At 39.7% G+C, this 25077-nt stretch overlaps 1 protein-coding gene across 2 annotated transcripts in view; it reads right to left on the reverse strand.

Moving 5' to 3' along the window:
- The window catches only part of jupb (junction plakoglobin b), a 313084-nt gene that overhangs the window by 190570 nt on the left and 97437 nt on the right, over positions 1 to 25077 (reverse strand). For both annotated transcript variants that reach the window (XM_050068714.1, XM_050068715.1), the window contains exon 2: positions 4458 to 4512. In XM_050068714.1, coding sequence (XP_049924671.1) covers positions 4458 to 4473 — 16 coding nt within the window. In that variant the 5' untranslated portion in view covers positions 4474 to 4512. The remainder of the gene's footprint in view (positions 1 to 4457; positions 4513 to 25077) is intronic.

Here is a 25077-nt window from a genome sequence, read left to right on the forward strand (position 1 = left end):
TGGCGGACATTTGAAAGCGAGTTGATGACAAACAGTACAGTAAACTTGTAGATAACTCAAATATATGTAATAACTTAGCTGGAAAATGCTTTAACATTCCATGCAGCCTCTCAGCTCAGCAAACAGTAAACAACCCCGCTGGCTTCTCTACGTTTCGCTTCTGTACGCAGTCAGTGGAGCCCAAATGAATACGCTGCGACGCTACGCTGACGTGACGCTTACGTTTGCAGCCGGTGGAGCCTGGCTGTAAGGTTCTGCTCGTTAGTAATTAACTCTACTACTGCTGTTACTACCTATACTACTGCCACTACTACTTATACCACTGCTACTTAAGCTACTACCGCTACCTCCATACTACCACTACCATTACTGCTACTACCTCTGCTACAGCTACTACTACTGCCACTAATACTGCTAGTACTCCTACTACTTCTGCTACTAAAGCTACAAGCACTACGTCCACACTGCAACTACTGCTACTGTTACCACTACCAATCCTACTATTACAAGTGCTACTGCTACTTCCATTCTGTCACTTCTGCTACTGCTACCACTATTGTCACCACTATTGTCACTACTTCCACTAATTCTCCTACTACTACTGCTGCAACCACTACTCCCAAATTATCACTACTACTACTGCAACTACTACTGTTACTGCTACTACTACTGCCACTACTAGTCTTACCACAACTGCGACTACCACTACTTCCATACTGCCACTAATACTACCTCTGCTACCACCACTGCCACTACTACCACTGCTTCTACTGCTATTTCCATACTGCCACTGCAACTACTATTACTACAACTCCTACTTCCAATTCTACTACTATCGGTACTATCAGTACTATTACTGCTGCTACTACTACCACTATCTCTACTGCCACTATTGCTACTGCTACTGTCACTGCTACTGCTACTACTGCTAAATACTTATACTACTTCCACTCCTTCTACTACTGTCACTATTGCTACTACTTCCACCCCTGCTACTAGTACTACTTCTACAACTATTAATAGAAGTTTTAAAATCCATCAGTGATGCCGTGGGTGAGAGAACTGAGAATATTCTTCTATATAAATATAAATATAAATATATAAATATTATATATTTTTTCAGATACAAGATTAAAATTGACCATCTTTTGCCATTTTCTGTTGCTGTCTGTGGTCCTTAATTTATGCAAGGGCTAAATCTTACATACTACCACTGAAACTAAAGACTGATTATTTATTCTTTTTGCTGCAGCCAATAGGAATGCTCTCTCTCTGAAATGACCTGTGATTGGCCAAAGTCTCCTGTCACTGGTTAGATGTTCTAAAGCCAGAAAACAGAGCCAAGGGGAAATGCAGAAGTCTATAGTTCTCTTAGCCCAGTTTGTTATTGGTTTTTAATCCAAAGAAACTGCCTACCCCAGCTTTAAATGAAACCTCGATCTCACACAGGTGTATGTTGTTGTCCTTGGTAAACCGCCCTGAATCATGAATACTTTTGATTGGAGATATTGTGCTTGGAGCTACCTGGTAAGCTTTTAAATACAATGGAGCCAGAGCACCAAGGCTAAACACATCCTGTTTCAAGTATTGTCAAAACCAGAGTACTTTGATTACTTTTTGCAGTAACGAGTAACCTAACGCGTTAGTTTGCTGTGTGAGTAATCAAATACTTAAGTACATTTTCAAACAAGACATCAGTTACTTCCGTTACTTTTAGAACGCTGGTCCTTCAGCTCCGAAACAGCAACAGCTGTCGTTTGGCTCTAATAACGGAGATAATGTTAAACCTATCAGTCTGAAAGAAGCCACGGAGCTTGTGGCTCGCTACGTGGTTGGAGAAATGCTGCCGTTGTCTAAATAGGTGGAGTCTAAATAGGTGGAGTAGGACTCACTGACAGACAGGTCAGACTCAGGACTTGCATTATGCCTGGTACACGCTACACGCTGGTACTCACCAATTATCCCTGGTCGTCTTTCATGGCATGTGTGATGTCATCGGGTTATTCTTGTCCTATTTTTATTACTTTCACTATTATTTGAGTCACTGTGTCTGTTCATGTGCCAGCCGACATGTTGTTGTAGTCACCTAAAAGCGTCAGCAGATGGCAGGAGCTACATTTGAAGCGCCATACGTAAACTGTCAAGCTACTGTATCTTCCACAGGAAGTTCTGACAAATGTTTCAGAATAAAAGCCTATTTAGAAAATGGAGGGATTCTCTCAGCCGAGGTTATAAGGGGCTTTTAATTTGAAACAAGTGTTGAGTTTGAAATGACGGTGCGATATGTTAACTTTACAAAGACAACGGAGCGGATAAAAAGTAAATATATAAACACACAGAGGGATTAATAAATAACGGACCGTCTATAATGTAGTTTGTTTCAAATGAAGCTGGGAGCCTCTGCAGTTGTGGTGAGTAAAAGCCCCGCCGCTATTTGTTAATGTTATTACTTTATGTCCGACCGTGAGGATGTACCATTGTTTGCTAGCTTGATGCTAATGACAGTAACGTTAACTCAGCGGGTTGACAAAGTGCCTCTGCTGTTTCACACCATCATTTCCCCCTTTTACTCTGTGTGGTAACATCCCTAGAGGAAATATTAAAAACGCTGGGGTGTTGTTGTCATACAGTTGTCTACGGCAGCAGATCGTTCTGTGTTTCTACTGGTCAAAGTGACGGCTGTGATGGGAGAATTGGATCTCAGTGAAGGGCAAGTGGTCCATAACTTTAATTTTGGAGACAAAAAAATGTAGGCTTAGCGCCCTGTGGTCCATTGCCCAATAGGAAATGTAGAGTACTCAAAAGTACTTTAAAAGTGCTTGAGTTACTTTTCTCAGGGAGTAACGTTGGAAGTACTTTTAAAGTAATTGAGTTACTTTACTCAGGGAGTAATGCAGTAAAGTAACTGGTTACTTTTTTAAAAAGTAACGCAGTAAAGTACTTGGATTATTTTTAAAGTAACTCTTACCCAACTCTGGTCATGACAACACTAAAGTTGATTATTTTAATACAGTATTTATTTTTTTCTGATGTTTGTCGAGGCAGACATCCAAAAATGCGATTTGGGCGCCTTAGAAAGGACATTCAGTAACAATATTATGGGGCATCACAGCAGTAAAATACCAGGCATGTCTGTAAAATAGCTACCTCTGCATAAAATACACACATATGGAAAATGGTCTATGCAAATGTGTCTGAAAGAAAGCCAATTGTTTACACTAATAGTATCATGAAGGTTTCAATTTTCAAAGTCTTTACTGTTTGTCAGTGTTGTGTGAGGATCAACAGGTGGGCCACTGCCTGTATATGAAGCAGCATGCTGCGATCTGGGGTCTAGGCGAGCACAGACCATTAACAGTTGATAGGTGTAAAAATCATTAACATTAACAATAACTAAAAGATTTATGATGATGATTTATGATTTATGCCAGGCCACGTGCTTTTATGGCAATGGCGTCACCCCTCTATTTGTCAATTGCAAAAATAATTTGGGGAGATGCTTCAGAGTTAATTAAAAATATCCAGCGAGCAGTGGTGTAGTGGGTACACAGGTATACAAGGGTATACCCACCTCTTTTTCTGGCCATTTACAGTTAAACCACCGATCAACCAAAAAGCTATTGCAGTATAAAGAAGTATACCCATCTACTCCTCGGCAACCTACCCATCTGCCTAGTAGTACACTTGCCTCATCAACTACCACTACATCACTGCCAATAAGTCATTCACTGATGTCATTAATTTACAGCCAAATTTTTGCCAAGTCAAAGCACTTGTTTGGAACTATGGTGGCCCATCTTATAAAGCATTTGATGATGATCAGTCCAACAGTTTTGGAGTTATGTCTATATATGTGCTGAGCCACGCCCCTTTTGAAGTGCAGTGGTCAATATCTTTGATATAAACAAGTTTTTAATAAGCTTGGTCCAATAATGAAACACAGAAAATTTGATAGCGATCTAACCTATGTTTTAGTAGGAGATGTAAAAAAAAAAAAAAATCAAAATTCCAGAAAATAGTCAGGCTGGCTTTAACATGCTTTAAGACTTGTGTGTCCAATTTCATGTCAGTCAGACTAATGGTGTGGCCTTTCTAATAAAGAATTCTTGGGCCTTACTTATAGCACCCCCATCAGGCCGGTTGGGCTCATATTTGTTGAGCAGCATTTGGTCACAGTTTCCACTTATTGGTAAAAAAAAAAATGTATGTCTCTTTAATGTACAGTCTCACAGGAATTTGCACAAATGTTTGGTAGGAAATAAACAAAATAAACCAGCACAAAAACAGTGGGGTTTCCAGGCTTTCACACCTAATTATTACCTACACCCAACACAGTAAGAAGTTTTAGAATGAAGGAACATCAGACATTATACATTAGTGACTGTTTGTGCTTCAGATGTATACTATAGATATCAATAACAGAAAAGAGCTGGCCACTGTGCTGACAGAGCACTTACTTTGCATGGACATCATCTCCACCCACTGGTACCACTGCCTTTACTGACCTCTGACCTGCAGAGAAAGACAGGAAACATTAGGTCTGCAAACAGGATTGCCTTACAAGATCCAAGCTAATCCTTTTCTGAAGGATTAGAACTTTAATCACCATATTCTGTACAGCATGTTAAAGAATTTGTTCTTTTCACAATCCTCCAAGTAGGGCTGGGCGATACGGCCTAAAAAGAAAAAATCTCTGATTTTTTTCACAACAAATCCGATTCACGATTTAAATTGATTTTTTCCCCTCCTAGTTAAAAAAAGAAATATTTGCGGCCTGGTAGCACATACCTGGGGTCCAAAACTTTCAGTATGTGAATAAACCCCGGCTTTTCCACGGTAGCCTATATATGGGCACATCTCTTGCAATATATATGGCGACTGCATCTGTGATCGCTTTCCACCGGACCCCTTTCTTATCATACGACAGTGTTTCCCCTACCATCATATTGGATCACAACAGAAGTCATTTAAGGTTACCTTTCCTATAGAACAGGTCTATACCTTGTCCTTTTATTAAACAAACTAAATAGCCTTATGTTACAGGCTGAGCCTGATGTGTGTGGCTTGTGTGTGTGTGTGTGTGTGTGTGTGTGTGTGTGTGTGTGTGTGTGTGGGGAGCTGTGTATGTGTGTAGTTGATGTAGGAGGTATGAGACGTTAGTGCGCCGGGTGTGGTGTGTGACGTCAGACGGATGCGCCCCAGGAAGAAAGTGAGGCATGTGCTATGTTGTTTACATCGAGCAGCCACAGTGAAGAAGCCTACGCAGTTCTACATGCTGTTTTTGTGTTATTTCCCGCTATGTAAAAGTCAGACACTGATGAGAGAGGCTGTGCATCATCCCTGCAGTGCTGAAAATAAAGTGCCGTTCTTTTACGCAGACTAAGTCCCATTGTTTATGTGTTGTTGCCACAACGAGCTAACACAAGCTAAAGGACCTAATGGTTTCAGAGGTCCCTTTACTACTGTTCGGGGGTCTGCCAGCTTGGCGTTGGTAACACTTATTTATCGTATTTACACAACGGCATGTCATTTCTGTCCCTACACGATGCGCGTCTAAAATCCTCCTCTGCTCTCTGTGTCGCGCACGGCGGGGTTCGGCCCTGATGCGCACACAGACACAGACACAGGTGAGCACACAAAAGTGCTGAAGAACTCGTCCCCTCTCTTGAACGAGATCTTCCCCGCTTGCTGCCATGTTTGTGTATCAAGCGTGCGGGGGGGGAGGGGTGAGCCCACTCTGAACTACGGGAGCCCAGCGTGGAGCGGCGGTGGCGGATTTTAAATAGAAACTCCATTTTCATTAAAACAAATCGGCCTAAACTACAAATTCGAATTAATCGATAAAATCGATTTATCGCCCAGCCCTACCTCCAAGATATACACCCCATGCTGCATATATGTGCTCAGTTCATCAGAGGGGTCAGTCAGGGGTACTTTTGCTTTTCCACAAATCAAACGTGAGCCTCCAGTCACATGTACACCAGTTTTCCTGACATGAGTACATATTAATGCCAGTGATTTCAGAGTGCATATTTTTGTCATTCAATACCATATGTTGGCACTCACACAGAAGGAGGGTATAACATCCATAATAAACTTGAGGATGTTCTTTACTGCGTACAACTTACATTTATTGCTGTTGTGATAAGAAATAATTTCTTTCCATAAAGCCAAATACTGCCTGAGGAGCAGCTGCAAGTTACACAAATGTCAATGTTGTGAAGCATATAAAACTCCAGAGAGCACCTTTATCTAACTCCCAGAAGCCACAGCTGGTGAAAGGTCACAGTGACTCATCTTCCCTTCCAAGAGCCCTTCACAATCCCCACTGCCTGGTGGGAATTCCCACTAATGCTCAGAGGAAGATGATGTGAGTATTTTTATGCAAGTGCACACAAGATATTGCTACACTCAAGTACATCCAGCACATCCACCAGTGGAGCTACATGTAAAGACACCTCACTATTACCCAGGAGACATTCAGATTGGTTGGCAATCGCTAGTCGCCAGTAGGTTTCTTATGAGTTCTAAATAACAGCTGACACAAAAAAATAAGGACCATTTGCTAACAGTAGTTGGGTAGAAAGCATTAGTAGGGTTAAATGTACTTCAGTCAGGACTACTTTAGTCAAAGAAAACTTTATTTCCATTGGTAGTATTATATTTGAGTGATTAATCAGGTGTGTGCTGGGTGTGCCGCACACCTGATTAATCACTTAATCCAATAGTATAGGACAGGAAATACTCATGCCTACTTCCTTTCAGGAAGTAGTGGAGCTGGTGCACAGATCAATCAGCTGATCTATCAGTTGATTGGACTGCTTGGGATCAGCTAATGTAGCTGGAATGTGAGGTGAGCTTGACATGGTGTCCTGCCTGAATAAATGCTATGCTCAATTAAAATGGCTCACATGGTAAATTCAGTATAATGTTTCCACTAATTCCATCAATGCTACATCAGAATCATGTTTTGCTCACCACACTGCTACTTTCAGTGTCTCTTTTTAACTTTGCAGTTCTATTCTGTGGTGTTAAGCTTATGCCCATTATACTTAATGCTTCCTGCACAAATGTTTCATACTAAAGACCTTAAAAAGGGGGGGTTAAACATTCAACGATTCCATGCAGTTTGATTAAACTAATATTTAACAGGCGGAGTCGGGGTCATGATCTCTATAATGAAGCCAGCTTGTCTACTGTTGACACTTGACATAACTCTCTGTTGAAGTGCTGATGGAATTAGTGCTGTAAAAATGGACATTATACTGCTGAGGTAAACAGGTATGGGACATATACTTTTGTCATACTTATCTGGTTTCATATTTTCATATGTGCTGTTATTAAGTACCTGCTGTTTTGTAAATGATTTGAAATAACACCACCAATAACATTTTGTGTGTCTGAATTGTCTAGATTTAGCATTATCTATCTTTCATTCATCTGTTAAAGGCTCTCTAAGTCTTCTTAAGCTTGAAAAGTTTTTGTCACATACAGCAAACATCTCCTCACGATCCGCTAGCTACATGTCCTCTGCTTGTTCGAGACAGTGAGACATGGGCACTGCGTTCATGTGTGTGTGCTTGCTTTCGCTGGTCTCGCGCTGGCTGGTTGGTGCAGCCTGGACCAAAATGTTTTTGTTGCCATTTGTGGAGCCTGGGCTGCCTACAGAGACTGGACTTTTTCACAGCATATTCAGAGGACATGTAGCTAGCGGATCATGAGGAGATGTTTACTGTATGTGACAAAAACTTCTGGTTATAACTTGACCTAGTAAAATAAAACGTCTCTGTTACACATAATAATCAAAATCTACCTAATTTAAAAATACAACAAAGAGGCTATGCTTGGCTGTCATTGGTCACTAGTGTGCCTGCTCCATAGGCCCCACAGTGGCGGAAGATCTGGATAATTTCATACTCCATACAAAGAGCTTTTTTGGCTTCACGCACCAGTGAGCAACGTTCATAGGAATTAACTGAGGACTACCTACAAAGTTGTATCCAGGTCTCTTTATACATCCTTGGTGATATGTCAGTGATGTGTTTTCAGCTTGTTTCGCTGATCCCATGTGGCCAGATAGATTATGTTATGCATAATTTGTGTTTGCAATGAAGTGATGATGTGTGTACTGTACATGTGATAGAAAGGTCATGTTTCAGTACTTCCACCCATAATTAACACCCATATTTTACACCCAGAGCGGCTGTAAAAAGGCTCTGTGTCATCTCGCACATCTATCAATCAGCCCTGTGTGTGGTGTGTGGTGTGTGTGTGTGTGTGTGTGTGTGTGTGTAGTTTTAAATGTGTCTTCAAATGTAGTGAATGTACCTTATCTAATAACACCATCGGCCCACATAAAATCAATTGACTCTCAATTACAACACATTGTCTGCATATGGGAGACAGCAGCAGCTTCCTTGAACAGTACAAACACAGCAGAAATTAAATGTAAGATTTTTTTGTTCCTCCTTGCTGATTAAATTAACATTGACCACCTCTCTCATTGATGGCTGTGTTAGGTAATTAATGGAGGCAGGTTACAGAAAGTAAGCTAGTCATCAATAATGATGGCCGCAGCAGTTTTAATGACAATGATCAATATGATACAGTGATATATATGATATCAGCCTACACCAGGCACAAAGGTTAAGCCCAATTACGCTAAACATTTTCCAGTCTATCTGGTTTTTGAGGATATTTGAGCCACTTTTTCTCCTCATACCTCATTCAGCAAGTCAAATTCTTGTGTTGATCTGAGGGGGGCTACAGACAAACATGTGCTACAGTACTTTAATGACTCATGGGCTTTATTTACACCTGTAAGTGAAAATCAGCTTCTTAGCTTCTTATTTGGAAATTGCTAAATTCTGATGTGTTTCTCCTCGACTAAAAAAGCTGTCCTTTCACATTGGCCACTGTTATTGTTGAATGGAGCCCGGCAGTGTCAGGGGAAAACATGATGAGACAACAACGAAAGTTAAAGCAGCGAAAGTCCATGTAGGGTGGGTGGAAGGGGTGGTGGATGGGTCCAACCACCAACAACTTTCACCCAGGAGGCCAGTGTTTGGTTCCTGAGTGATTGTAAAGCCAAACCCTGCTTTTGTTGCCTAAACCCAGCCACATCCTTTTGTTGCCTAAACCCAACCATATGCCTGTGTGGGCAAAATGTAACCATGTGCGTTTGTTGTCGAAAGACACGAAACATCAATTTGAGTCGTCGTACCAATGTAGTGCATTCATATCGAAAGACACTGTATGCAAACTGTACATTTCCTGTGAAAACAAAAGAGTATTTTGAAAGCAGATAATGCATGTCACAGGTTTAAGTTGATACGGCCTCCCAGAACATCAACAACCAACGTACCCAGGGTAACTTGCACATCATATCTCGACATGGAAAGTCCATGACCAAACGTCGATATGTGACAAGGTCAAAGTTTGTTGTTTACACACACATTCACACACTTGTTGCTGAGGCTACCATACCACGATGCCACCTGCTACTCAGTAATCATTCACACACACTCAAATGCCATTGGAGCAGCCACTGGGTTCATTATCTTGCCCAAGAATACTTCAACATGCAGACTGCAGGAGCTGATTGAACTGATCTTCTGATCAGCGGATGACCTGCTCTACCTCCTGAGCCAAGGACACAATCTGTACACTTTAAACATATTTGTTTTCTATAAAGATGCGAAGTCCCTCCCTTCACGTTGTCCCCCATGGAACCTTATTTGAGAACTTATTTTGTGTAATTCATGGCACAATTCAAACCAATAAGATAATTCTTTGTCTCTCACCATTGACTAGCACACACATTTTGTTTGGGACAAGACAACTGGAGGAACTACATATTTCTATTAGACAGCTAACAATGTAGGTGTAAATGTAACTAGAGGTGAGATGGAGTTTTACTAAACATGCTCCCATGTCAGATTTAATCCTGGATTGTTACACATACACAAAAGACTGATGCAGTGATGCAAAGTTGAAGGTCACCTATCTCCTTCACTTCCTGCTATCTCAAGCTACCTGTCAAAAACCTACAGATGAGCCCATTCTCTGCAAAAAAAATAAAAATAAGGAGAGGCCATACAGCAGCATCTCTTCAAGATGATCTCAGGTTGGGCTAGGCAATATAAATGATATACCCTAAGGACCAATCAGGATAGAAACCTTTCCTTAATGAGGAATTTAAGACATCTGTATACTGCTGATTAATTACATTGCTTAACAACCTGCTGATGACAATCTCACTAGAGAAACAAAGATATTTCCAACTAATCATATGGGGCTCCACTGTCTCCAGCTGACATATTGGTGTAATATTTATATCAAGCCAATATGTCAGCTCTGAAACATATTATCTATAATAATCTTTGAGATTTAATGTGTGAAATGTGAATGTCTGGTCATCTCCGTCTGCTCTCGGCCTGCTCAAATCATAAACACATCTGCTCCCTGGATCGGCACATCTCGTCCACTGTGCCTTGATTACCACTTCTGTCTGTATGATGCATCGGTTGTTAACTGATGTAACGCAATGTGGTCGATGTGTATACCGCTAAAAGGATGTTTCACTGGCAGCCACTCTTAAGTGCAGCACAGGGAAGTGTAAGAAAAGGTAGCGAAAAAGAAGCACATGGCTCAACAGCAACAAAGCATCCTAGACATCCTCCTTTGAGACAGAAGAAAATTAAGAAATTGCACAATTGATCACAATTATCATTATATAATATATGAAAAGTTTCAAAGAATGCCCCCTGGACTCCCCTGCAAGGCTTCACTCTGAAAACTATAAGCTTTTTCATCCAACTTGTATTCACAAAACTTACAGTATAATGTCTCTTCCAAGCACCTTCCTTGTTGTATCCACTCATTTTAAACAGCCAACCCTTTACAGCAGTGTTTTTTCCTGAGCAGACCGTCGTGTGGTGTAAATTGCTCTGTGCCTCCATATGTTTGTTGGAGTCCCTGCCTAATTAAAACTGAGCAGACTCTGTAGGATATATGTGGAGTTAAAATGTCATGGAAAGTTTTGTCGCCGGATGCTGGAGAGTTCCCTCATTGGTGTCTAAGAATAATAATAGCCTGTCAGCTGTGTACGTGGGGTTGTTTGTGTGTGTGTGTGTGTGTGTGTGTATGTGTTGTGACATATAAGCCAGTGTCTGCATTCTGCTGTAAAAGCTATCTTATTCCACTGCACCAGTAAAAGCAATGCCTAATTCATGATGACAGACAGTCTGTCTGTTCACAGTCTGGTTAGAAATTAAAACTGAATGTTCAGTTACATTTTTCAATTTAATTAATAATAAAAGTATTGAAATTTGGTGATAAAAAAAAATACAAAAATTGTTTTGTCATCAGATTTTACAACATTAAAAAAAATGACACATATGAATCAAAAAGATTTTCAATCTTGAAAGTTTAAACATAAACAAAATATTTCTTAAAACTCCATAAGTAATTTAGACTATGTACATTATTTAGTTTTTGAGATACGCTCATTTTTATGAGCAGAGTGCAATGGCATTTTGAGAGATTCATCATTCATTCCTTTGGCGCTGCCACGTGTTTTTGTGCCACACATAACATAGCGCAGTGACGTGATTACGAGCGTACAATGTAATGACACAGAGGACAGGTGCCATAATTTTCTGCTTCATAAAGAATGAATGTCTAGCTGTATGTTTTTTTGTTTTAGATTGACATATATATAGGATTATGCAAACAACAATCTCCTGTGGACATTACAGGGAAACTCACAGGGAAAGTCCGGTGTAAAGCGGGGGAAATACTATGTTTGCACCACATGTAAGGTAAGGTAACATAAGGTAATGACATGGGGAAGAAAGATGCCTCAGCTTTTTTTTAAATCTATTTAAACAGAACCATGCAAACAACAACCTCCTGTCTGCAGGCAATCCTTTTTTAAGGGTTAAATCCTCAAAAGCAGTGTCTACTGATTCTGTATCAAGCTAGCCATCACGCATCTCCATGGCTAAACCACCTGTTATTGGATTGAAATGGCCCAGGACACCTGGATACCAGGATATCAATATGTCCGCTTTTCAAAATGAGGTGTTAACACAGTGCAAACATATTATGCTCGTGAAATTAATTGGATTATGTTCACAGGAAATCACTTAACCTGCATCCGTTATCAATTAAGAAATCACATTAAATTGTGAGGGAAGTTACTTTATTCTTTGATGTTGGGTTGCTGGAAAACCAAATGCTGACAATGAATGTTATTTTTGGAAACTGCGGTCATGTGAAAGAGACCCTCTGAGGTGGCTAAGTCAAAAATTAAGGCTAAATTTAAAGCAGACGCAATATTAAGCTCTGATGTGAAGTAATTCATTTTATAAATGGATGGAATGTTTTGTTTTATAACTGTATTAAAGAACTATTTTTGATAAACTACAAATAGCATCTCATGATTGTACACCTCAGCACACCAGTCAAGTTGCACGTACAGTTTACATCCATGTCTGTGAAAACATGAATGCTACACACACTTTTTCCCACGGCAGCACAAAAGATCTATACAACCAGCACAGTTTTAAGGTGGACACCCAAGATTAGTGTCACCATTTTCAGTATTTGGCCAAATGTCTCCCCTTCTGTTCCTGAGTTAGGGTGTTGAATAATGACCAGGAAGTGTTTTTGCAGAACATGATGAAGTCACAGTGAAGTTGACCTTTGACCTTTTGGATATAAAATGTCAATTTGGCATTTGTGTGAAGTTTTATAATGATTAACGCTTGAATTCTTGAGTTATGGCCAAAAACATGTTTTGCAAGGTCGCAGTGACCTTGACCTTGACCATTAAATTCTAAGCAGTTCATTCATGAGGCCAAGTGGACATTTGTGCCAAATTTAAGGAAATTCCCTCGAGATATTGCATTTATGAGAATGAGACCGATGCAAGGTCACAGTGACATTGACCCTCAACCACAAAATTCAAATCAATTCATTGCTGAGTCCAAGTAAACATTTGTGCCAAATTTGGTCAAAGACCCTCAAGGTGTTCCTGAGATACTGTGGACATTCAGACCTACAGACGGACAACGTGCGGATGGACTGAGGCACAACCTGAAAACAAAAACTTGTGGGCAACAGCACTCACAAAAGACAAAAAAGTGAAAATGTATAATTTAATGGGACAACACACGGTCAGACGCGTTTCGGCCTAAGCCTTCTTCAGTGTATCAAACAGCAACCTGAAAACATAATGCCTCCAGCAACGGCTATCGCCAGTGCAGAGGCATGGAAATGCAGGAAATGCAATTAATTGATGTTCATTACATTTTTAACATTTTCTTATTGAACTGTTGATATGTATTCATCCACCACATGATCAGACACTCTTTCTGATGGCAAAATGTGCTTGAATTGTAAAATTCAGAAAAAAAAAAAAAAAGGAATTTGGAAAAACTGATTTTTTTTTTGGCTTTTGAAACAACATACTCTCATCCTAACACGTTGAATACCAACATTTGGTCAGTGGACCAACATGTCAAAACAGGTACCATCCTGCATCAGACGTGTCAATTTACGCTCATTATATGCATTGTGTATTGTCAAAATACACTTCCGTTTTCACAGGATATGTAGTTTGTGCTCGTCAAATGCATACAATATTTTCTAAAATAAACTTACAATGTAGGTAATGCACTTCGTTTTTAGGTTTACTTAAGTTTAGACAACAAAAGTACCTGGTGAGGTTTAGAAAAAAACATCATGGTTAGTTGGCTTAGAATTAGTATGGTTGTTATTAACATAATATAACATCACATTACATCTGTCACTAGCGTAGCCTGCTACATATACAAGCACACTACATTGATAAAATTAGAATAACTTTGGCAGTACAAAAATCAAACAGTGAGCTGTTGGGTTTGTTTGGCCTATCAGCCTTTCCGTCCGCCCTATGAGGTCTTTCTTGCTATTTACACTACAGTAGTTGCTCCCAGCATCAGAAACTGCTGTCACCTGGTGCCTATCATAGGCTTAGGTTGCTCCTGTGCATCAGTGTCCAACGCCAAGGGCCACTGACCAAGCACCAATATTGCATGAATGGGGAGTGAGACTGGGCTAGTTGAGGAAATTTAGCAAATATTTTGAGCATGGGACATTCTTTTGGTGCTTTCAAACACATCTTGTGGTCTTGATGAGTAAACTGAATTGGCTCAGGTGATCACTTAACATTTTCCCCCGCCAGGGTATTTTTTCTAAGTCACCAGCCATCGCCAGCATTTTTGATCATATTCACTAATCTTTCAAGACCCACAGAATATTTTTTTCTATGAATATGTAAACAATATATACAAGAAGCTAAAGAAGAGAACTTATATTTCTAAATACAAAAAACATTTTATTCTATCTTATTTCATTTCTTTTTTATCAACATTTGAATTTGCATGTCATAAGCTGAGAAAAATGCATTTTTGTCAAAGAATGTCATTATAAATTACAAATTAATTTTTACATTTACATTTTTGGATTTTTCTCATTTCCCTACATCAGTCTAAAATGTATAAATAATAATAATAATAACAAAATTAATAATAATAATGAAAATAATATTCTCTTTGAGGTAGAACACGTTGCCATGTTCAGTAATCGTTCAGTGTCAGTAGTGTTGTCTCTCTCTCCCGTTTTGTCCCACTAAACTCGTTTGCTTCTTCATCCAAATCGAATTCAGAATGTTGATCAAAACAAGGAGTCTAAGTCCATCAACATCTCAATCGCAACCGTAAACTTTTCCGTCTGTGCCTGCATTTTCGTGCAGTATACAAGCTGCAACATCTTCCTCCGGTTTCGAGCAATTCTTCTTCTTTGTTTGTTTTTGGACACGGTAGTGCTGTTCTACTTCACAAGATGTGTAACAGCGCCCCCTATCCTATAACAGTGAGAACAAAGATTGCCAGAAAATCTCGTCAATGGCGGGGAAGGTGTTAATTATGAAATATTGGTCGCTTATGTGAGGACAGAAAAACCACATATCACAAACTTACTCGCATAGACCAGTATCTCAATTAAAACTTTAATCACCACTGACCACATCAAAGATTAGTAATGAGAAGGACCCTCCTACACAGAGCACAGCATCTTATCAGTGAGGAGGAGGTCAGACAGAAAGAGGTGCATCAGTGATCACATCCTGACTTAAGACCAGAACTGACACTGCTAAATCACTAGGGACCACCAGAAGCATTCCAGTGGGACTCCCTGACATGGCTGGACTGCCAGAACCTCTAACCAGCCTTCATGTCACAACAAGTCAGCACTTGGCACAGGAGGTGAGATTGAAAACACAAAGGTGTCAGCTTTCCACCAGACAGAGGTAAGTCCACTTCGAAAATGACACAAAAAAATAAAAATAAAAGACTCCATATCAACACAAGCATCATGTATAGCAATGGAGATGGCGATGACAATCAGTTGGTCAGTGGAGTCTAGGACTGTCCCGAATGCCGTTTTTTAACATTCGGACCTTCGGCAGAATTTATAGCGCATATTCGAATATTCGTTCACGGCGGGCGGGCGGGGGGGGCGTGCTGCGGCCATGCTGCCTGCTGTCTTCGGTTTTATGCCAGGCTCGGCTCCTTTCAAAGACTCCTTGCGAAGCACTCCTCTGGGTTTTTTTCGGACCCAATTGTATTGCGGAGTTTTGCACAGCAGCGACCAGATCTTTGCTCTCAAACCACAAAAAGATGTGATGGCACAACAGTCTCCTTCAGTACATTATTCTATGCTTTCTTTTGATTTCACATTGGCTAGTCATCCTGTTTAATTTGTCTTCTGATTAAATCAGAACCGTTGAAACAAGTTGTAGGAAGCCTCTGCAAGTAATTGGTTGCTGGCAGACACTCTGTGCTGCAATAAAATGGTTAATCAGCAGTGCCGTGCACTGTAGAGCCGATGCGCTGCTGGTTCTGCCGGCCTGAATAGAATATAATGTCTATAGCCTTACTGTTGTGTACAGCCTTTATAGACTGAGCTGAGTAGTGATGCGCGGGTCGACCCGTAACCCGCGGGACCCGCAAATGGACCTGCGGGTCGGGCAGCAGTGATCGTCTGTTAAATCGGTCTGTAAATGATATTTTGACATTATTGGCTATTACTGTCATGGCATCCGAAGGTACTGATGCGTTGAGCAGGTGACAGTCCGCGGTCGTTTTCAAAACACACTTGTGTCACGCACTCCAAAAGAAACTTGTTGAAACTTTAAACAATAATTTATTGTACAAAACGGGGGAAACAAACGTTGACAAAAACGGTTCCATAATTCATATTAAATTCAAAAGATAACGAAAAAACAGCTACAAGTTAGAGGGAATAGTGATAAAGTGGTAAAACTTGGCATTGATCCACAGCCTCAGACGGATGCGCTCAAGCGTGCCGTGCGCACAAGCTCAGTTGGTAGGCTATACTATATTTTCACATTTTTAACAATGCAATTTAAAAGTTTTGATTTTTATTGATAACCTACATTTACCAACAACAAAAAGACTACATTTAGCACCAAAAAAATATGCAAAAAAAAAAAAAAATAATAATAATAATAATAATAAAAATAAAAAAAAGTAAATAAAAAAACGAATATCGAATACCAAATTTTCATAACGAATACCTACCCATAGAAACAAATATTCGAATATCCGAATATTTGGGTACAGCCCTAGTGGAGTCGGCTAAATTTCTGGGGGGTTTTTTTACATGTTGATCCAAAAAATTTTAAATGTAGATACACAAACAAAATATTTCTTAACATTTCACGTTTTCTGAACTATGTACAGTATTTAGTTTTAAATATGCTCATATTAATGGGCAGAGTGAAAAGATATGTGATAGATTTATCATTTATTGAAATGGGAGAAAGAGGCCTTTGCTTTCCTTGGCAAATAAATGAATGTTCCAGCTATTATAGTTTTCATTTTAGATCGATATACATACAGGATTATGCAAACAACAATCAGCCCCACATCCATCACGAGGAAATTCCCTGGGCAATACTGGCATAATTAAGGCGAAATACTACGTTTACACTGCACGTAAGATACGGTAATGATGTGATGACAGAAGCCTTAGCTTTCTGCTGCAAAAGGAATAAATGCCTTAGCTTATTTTAGACTGATATATACAGGACTACGCAAACAACAATCTAACTGAGCCACTGGAGTCTGACAGACTGTGAGCCAAGCTCCTGGCAAAATGAAAGCAGTCAAATTTCAGCAGAAGTTGGAGGGAGCTCGTGTTGTTAGCTTACTAAAAAGTAAATGTGTTTTTTGGGGTGACGAGATGAGATATGGCAGTTATTCTCACAGGAAAACCAATATGACAACATTTTGGATTTGAAGCAATATAAAGCAATGTAAAATGTCTGTTTGCTGTTTTAAAAGTATAAACATAGGAGGACGCAAGTACTACTACTACAAGTAGTACTGGGGCTATTCACTTACCTTTTAAGTGGTTACATCTCCAGTCTGACCTCAAGTGCACAGCTGAAAGGTATGTGGTTTGTTTACATGATGTAACAGAAGTCCATATTTACTGGATGACGTGACGCTGGTAAGATAGAGGGAAGTTTACCAAAGTTCATTTACAGATATTACTCATATTATTTTAGTACAAAGCTAGATAAAATCCTGCAAAGTATCTCTTTAAGTTGTTAAGTTTAAGTCTCATACCTGTTCACCTTCACATCAGCATTTTTACTTTACTCCTACCTATCTCATCTTTTTAAACTCTTTCAAATACAGCAAATGAAACATCAAATAAACAACGACCTTCCTTTTTATCTCCTTGAATTGCATGTTTTCATGGCAGACTATGTGATGTGTGAAATGTGAAATGTTGAAATCCTGACTTTGTTATTCAACAAATGATTTGCTTTTCAGTTATATAAAAAAACGTGTAAAATGAATGGCGTATGGATGGGGAAGCAGGGGACTTTTACACAAGACTGTTGGCAGAAATAATGGACTGGTCACTGTGACTGACATCTTGACAGTTTAAATGGCACCTTGTTCTGCCTCAATTACACCCATGTGTGCGTGGGTGTGTGTAAGAGAGTGTGCATGTGTTCTCTGCATGTGGGCAAGCGTATGTACGTGATTTAATGTGAGTGTGTGTGTGTGTGTGTGTGTGTGTGTGTGTGTGTGTGTGTGTGTGTGTGTCTCCACTAAAAGAAATGTCTCCTGTCAGAGCAAGATGTGGGCTTTTTGACACATAGTGAAAAACTTTCAGAGAGAAAGCACAGAGGGAAAAAAAGCTCTCTCTCTCTCTCTCTCTCTCTCTCTCACACACACACACACACACACACACACAATAAGGAACAATGCACAAACACTCACCCTGCACTTCTCTCTGTCTTCTAGTGTCTTTCAATCAGGATGGGCACCTGTGCCGTGCCATCTTGAGAGCAACTGTGATTAGAACCCTGATGTGAGCATAGCAACCAAATGTGTTTCTAGGTGACATCAGGGGCACAGTAAAAGGTGTTTCTTACCACGATAATGTTGGAGATTTATGGAGCTTCACTAATGACACAACTAATTTATCTGCAAGTCAGAATTTGAGAGTAAGGACAGATTTGCAAGCTCAGAACCAGATTTAAACCCCAAAAATATGCTTATTGTTAAATACAGTTTGTGTCCACCAGCTGTTCTGTCAGAAAGAAGTTCTAACATACGACCTTAACAGGCAGGTATGGGTGTGACCTGTTTACGCCTAGTAGCTAAAAGACTGTTAGCAATTCACTTCAGTCAAAATGTTAAAGAGGGCAAAGAAAGATCTACTTTTGGCTTCCTTTGCCTGTGTATCCACCTTATTCCTAGCACTATAATACCTTGCTTGAATTCTGGGCGCAACTTCCAGCGCTTAACCAAAACTGGCGTTTTCCAATGGTAACCATAAACCTAACCCTAGCAAACGGTACACACCTCTTTTCTAGAGCAACTGTAAGACAAAATATATGGACCACTAGGGATGTAACGATATGGAAAATTTGATATCTCGATTATAGTGACCAAATTATCACAGTAAATGATAATATCGCAATATTTTTTTAAGTGCTGTAAAATGAGATACATTGAAATAATTTCACTAAATCTTGTAACTTTATCATACTAAAATTAAAATAAAAACAGCTAAAATCTTGTATTAAAATGAAACTTTCACATTAAAGGGACAAGGGATTGGCACAGCAACAGAAAGATTTATTTTAAATGAACAAAATATGTAAACAAATTACAGGAACAAAGCTTATTTGTCTGGTGCATTTTAACAGTCAGCAAAATATGTAAACAATTAGGAACAAAACTTGTTTTATTATTTATTTATTAGCAAGGAAAAATATATATAAAACAAAACAATGCAAGAGTAGAACAAAAAACATACAATATATAGAATAGATATCACAAATGTGCAGGAGAAACCAACAAAACCCTAAGGGCAATGGTCATCATTACACAGAATAATTCACACATTAGAAGTGTGCATGTGAGTGAGAGGAGTGTCTGTATGAGAAAAGGAGTGCACGTTCTCGTGTGTGTGTGTGTGTGTGTGTGTGTGTGTGTGTGTGTGTGTGTGTGTGTGTGTGTTAGGTCAAGACTGCAAGCAGTGAATTTAATTAACCTTATAAAACTGAGAGCCCTCTCGGTCAAAGGTTAACAGCGTTTTATGTTGTTTCCTTGAGCTTATGTCAAGAAAGCATAACTGGCCGTCTATAGCGATTCTAGCTCGCCATACAATAACCATAATCATAGTGATTCAATCACAGTTGATCTCAATTAGCGATAATATAAAATGAATATATTATATTATAATATAAAATTATATTCTGTCGGCTCCGCTCTGCTTTCAGCTCCGTTTTGTTTTGAAACACTTAGCAACATAGCTGCTAATACGGTTATTAGCTACTCAGCTAATATTAGCTCCTAAGTGTCTTAAACGAAAAACCTAGTCGCCGTTTAGGAGGACAGATACGGCTCAAATGTCCCGCGTACGTCGAGAGTTATACACATTATGACAGTCTTAGTAAAACTGAAGTCCCTCACACAATAACTGACGTTTACATAGCATAATTTGCATTGTCTGTAAAGCTGTGGATGATGGTCACGGAGATGAGCCAGCAGGTTTGTAGTGTCGCTACCCTTTCGCAGCAACTTTCTTTCTGCATGTTCTGCACACAGGATGGTTGTCCTCCACCAGCTGTCCCTCAGCATTCTTCAGAAACCCAAAGTATGCCCAGACCTCAGATTTTGTGCGTTTAGTTGGGGGGGAAAATGTCCTGAGTGCCGCAATCACCACCACTCCGCCATGTTTTCATTCTTTGTGTTTACACATGCTGCGCATTCACGCAGCGCCTGCATTGTGAGACTTGGATGAGGCTGTTATTACATATCCTGATAATCCACCACGATAATGCAATTAATTTAAACATAAACGGTAATTCTTACCGTGTAAAAATTAACCGAGATTTACCGTAATATTGGTAATCGTTACATCCCTATGGACCACACCACCTGTTACACCTCAGACGATATAACATGATATCACTGCCATCTCTGACAGCCCAGCCATCTCAAAGCACTGGTTGGTGCACCAAACCTCCAACTGTTCAGGGTGCCCATCCAGGGGCAGCCCCCTTGCTTTGACATCTCTCCATATGCATATACTCTCTCTCTCTCTACATATATATATGTATATATATACATATATATATATATATATATATATAGATATAGATATATTAAATAACTAATTAAGTATATCCTCTTATTAACAATATCATTATTAACAATTATCAACAATGAAGGGGGCTCATTGTCGTATAAAGGTAGGTCTTTGGCTGGGATCTAACTGTTGCAATAGATGGGGAAGATCTGACTGTGAGTGGTGAACTGTTGCATAATCTGAGTGACCACCTTGACAAGAATGTAAAATGGTGAGGTTAAGAGAAAAGTGTGCATCCTCATATAAAAACCTGAGAGCACCACATCAGCCAAAGTCAACCCCACTGGAGGTCGTAACTGGTAGTTTATTTTATTACTTTATATCAAAGCAGCAACAGCAACAAGTCAAGCTGATCTGAGTTGCACTGCCTTCTGTTGCCATCAGCCATTTCTATTTCCATTTCCATTCGTTTTGTTATTAGGTCATTGATTTTGAGACAAGACAGTTTTGTACAAGTTTATAGCCCGCTATGCTGTTATCCTGTTTTGCTGTCTGTACACTGGCACAAGAAAAAGTGCAGTAATTTGACAGACAGAATGAGGCTTGACTCAGGAGCTTTTCAGTGATATTCAAACCATCCATGTTCATGGGCCAACTCTAAATACAAGGGTTAGGGGAGAAAATTGATACAGCATAGTATAGTATATTTTTGTATGGCAATATAGTACATCACACAGTGCAAAGTATTGCTTTTTTAATTATTTAAATCATAAATATTACAAATACAAATTTAACTTTAGGTAACCTACTAGAATAATATAATGAAATGCTTTTTCAGTCCACTAGATAGATTTTGCTGCTGCAAAAAACAACAACAACGTTTTTAATAATTATTCATATTTAATTCAATTAATAAATAATATTATTGTGATATTATCAAATCGGGGATCCTTTGGTGATTCCCACCCCTACTTAATACAATAGGACATAGGTTTTGGTGTGGGTCTCTCCAAGCACAATGGTACAGAACATGGCAACTTCACTCTATGATGCAATTTCAGGAAAGTGTGATTATCACATTGAGATGCCATCCGTTAGCTTTTTCACACCTGCCTTGAGCAGTTTGGTTGAGCTGCACCCTGGAAAGTTTACTCCCTTGCTGTGGTTTGTGTGTGCTGATGTGAACAGCAGTCACTCTTGGTTGCGGACCACAGCCATCAGGCTGAGAGCTTGTTAAAGAGGTCGTCTTTGTGTAATTGCAAACAAACATTAATGCAATTCGGTATGGTTCGTTTGTGGTGAGGACATGATCGGCCCTCAATCCAACCCAACTGGAGGAAGCATTTGGCATTTTATGGATTAAACAGGCTCCCGTAGCCAGCTGGGCTGTGCTTGTGTGTGTACTTTGGCTATAAAAGAGCCTAAACTTGCCCTTCGTATTCACGCCAGTGCTAAACAGGTGTAATCTTGGGCTGCATTGAAGACTACGAACATACCTGATCTTTGGAATTACTTTTCCGTCACGGTTCAGGAGGATTAATGTGTGCCTCTTCCAGAACTGTCCTGATATGCATCTTCAGCGACTCCAGTGCATCAACAAACAATTTTCCAGCCACAGCTGTGTGTCATTTTCAAACTGTATTGTTTCCCTGAAGTATTAAATACAAACAATACATTGTAAAATAAACAAATAAACAATAAAATTCTGAATAATCTAAAAAAAAAAATGGTCTGCTTGTAAATGCTGCATTGTAAACACAAAGAAAACTGGGGGAAATATGCAATGTTGTTACAAATTACTTCCTGATCTGGACCACAGCAAATGAACTGTCCTAAGAGGTGCTGGTAGGTGTATTTTAAAACTTTGAGAGCCAGGCTGGCTGTTTCCCTGTGCTTTGTCTTTATGCTAAGTTAGGCTAACTACATCCTGACTGTACTGAACACAGACAGGTGACTGAATTCCAGCTTCTCCTCTCATTTTTGGAAAAAAAAAGCAAGTAAGACATTTCCCCTAATGTTGACCTATTCCTTTAACAACAAGAACTTGGCCCTATTCTGTCAGCCTCTCTGTCACCTCCCTCTTCTCTGTCACCACTCTCTGTCCCTCGCTGTCTCTGAGGGAAACTGCTTTTATAATTGCAACATTTATGATGCCAAGTAGCCAGACGATGTTCGCATTTCATTTATGATACACATAAAGGTTCACACACACACACACACAGCCAGCAGACAGTGTCCAGACTACTGAGTCTATCAGTTCATTAGAGAAACTCCTTTCAGAATATAACAGCAGGGAACAGAGGAGGCTGGTTGACAGAGGCAGAGGTGGTTGCTTCTCTATATTTGAGAGGAGATCAAAATATTAAAAACAGTAATTGGTTGGAAAAAACCATTAGCAAAGTCTCAGTATCATTTATAAAGTACTTCTCTCTGTTTTGGAAAAGAAGGAACCCAGAAAAAAAGGCCTATCTATTATTTAGTAGGCTTTTCTACGTAGTTATGTTGTTGTGGCCTTATGTCATATTTCAAAATAATAGTAGTTTTTTCTTCACCTATTTGTGGCGCCCTCTGTGGATGGTGGCGCCCTTAGCATTTGCCTATACTGCCTATGCCATGGACCAGCACTGTTATAGGGCATTGTAGTAATATTGGGATATTAGAGCTTTTGAGATGGCTGAAGGTGGACATAACTTTGGTTGGTGTTGAACATACATTTGCTATGTTAAATAAACAGAATCTGGAGTATTAAGAGAAGGAAAGACTCCTGCTATTATAGAAAGAAAGCAGTTGTGTTGTTGCAGTCAAACATATTGTCTGCTGGGGGTTTAGTCCAATCAGATTGTGGCTCATTTGTAAACAAGGACTGTTATTTCACCATTCCCCACATGGGTTATGCCTACATTAAGCAACTTTCCCAATGCACAAAAAATCCCACTAACACCCACCAACATCTGGCTTTTGTATTTAATGGTAAAGGTTACAATTGGCATTCACTTCCAGGTCAAATGACTCTGCAGTAGTCTCTGGTATTTATTGGCTCCTGTTTCAGCATCAATCGGAATTGGTGGAAAACAACACCCAGGTGAATGGGCTAATTTTAGCATCATTACGGATGCAATGCAATGATGCGCCCATACAAAATAAACTCTGTCGCAACCCAAGTAGTGCTCAAACACTGTTTAAAACTAGTCTGTACAGATTTTGAAAAAGAGACTGAATAAGTGAGAGAGATATAAAAAAAAGTAACCATCATAAAAGTTTCCACTGCCCTCCATGCTGCTTTCTACTGTTTACTACACAGCTCTGGTCTACTGGCAGTGGGAAAGGAGTCCACAACCCTTTTTAATGGGTTTTCCGATGTTTAAAAAAAAACCTCATACACAAGCTAATTTTGGAGAAGGGATATTAGCTAACCCTTTTCTGGTTAAATCTGAGATGTTTCTGAGAAAATTCCTCACCATTGTTTGGGAAATTCTCTATATCTCCTGCAATTACTGACTACTACTACTTTTTTGGGAGTAGGCATTGACTACTGAAATGCAGTAGTTCCAAATGCGCTACCAGCTGCATCATTAAGATGCAATCCTGAGGTTACAAACACATTCTCCATTCCTTGGCTGAGCCTTGTCACAGTCTGTCTCTCAGTCCCTCCTCTACAGCAACATTGCCAATTCCCCAGGCCCCGTCATTGACTCTGCAGTTAGCTGACCTTCTCCGCCCACCCTGTCCCCCACCTCATCATCAGCCTCTCAGTTTGTACGCTGGCCCAGTTCATTTATTCCTTACCACACCATCAACGTTACTGTGTTACTTTGCTTTTCTTGCCATTTGCTTACAAGCCTCTGATCCCCTTGCCTGCTTTAAGATTCTTATCTGCCAACTTGTACCTTCCAGTTAGCCTAGATATACCTTTACTTTGGCAATAAACCACTGAATTTATCCTGTGCACCTGCTTCATCTGCATTCAGTTATTAGCCAAAAAAAAAAAAAAATCCAAGTCAGACAATTTTTGACTTCTTCTAAAAATCTTCCTTTGATCGTAAGTGATAGTATGTGAAGATACATGAACATCGGCGTGTGTTGAGATCTTTGAATACTTGAGTACACTGTTATTTGTTATCTTTGCTGATCGAACCTATAGGTGGAGCTACTTAAAAAAAGTGGTAATGAACCATAGTTTTTCTTTAATTCTTGAGACCACGAAATGAAATACCCTTTTCAAATGTATGATTTTGAACGAAGCAAGAGCACGGCAACGTTCCATCACTGTGTGACACATAAAGCAACTCTGCAGCTGCTTCCTCCGCTGGAACACTATGACTCATGTACCTGCCTGAGATCCTGAAGCGCGTCTAGCAGGGAGCGTCACCACTTGTATCCTCCAGT

Source organism: Epinephelus moara, chromosome 18 (assembly GCF_006386435.1).
Source record: "Epinephelus moara isolate mb chromosome 18, YSFRI_EMoa_1.0, whole genome shotgun sequence".
Taxonomy (NCBI): Eukaryota; Metazoa; Chordata; class Actinopteri; order Perciformes; family Serranidae; genus Epinephelus; species Epinephelus moara.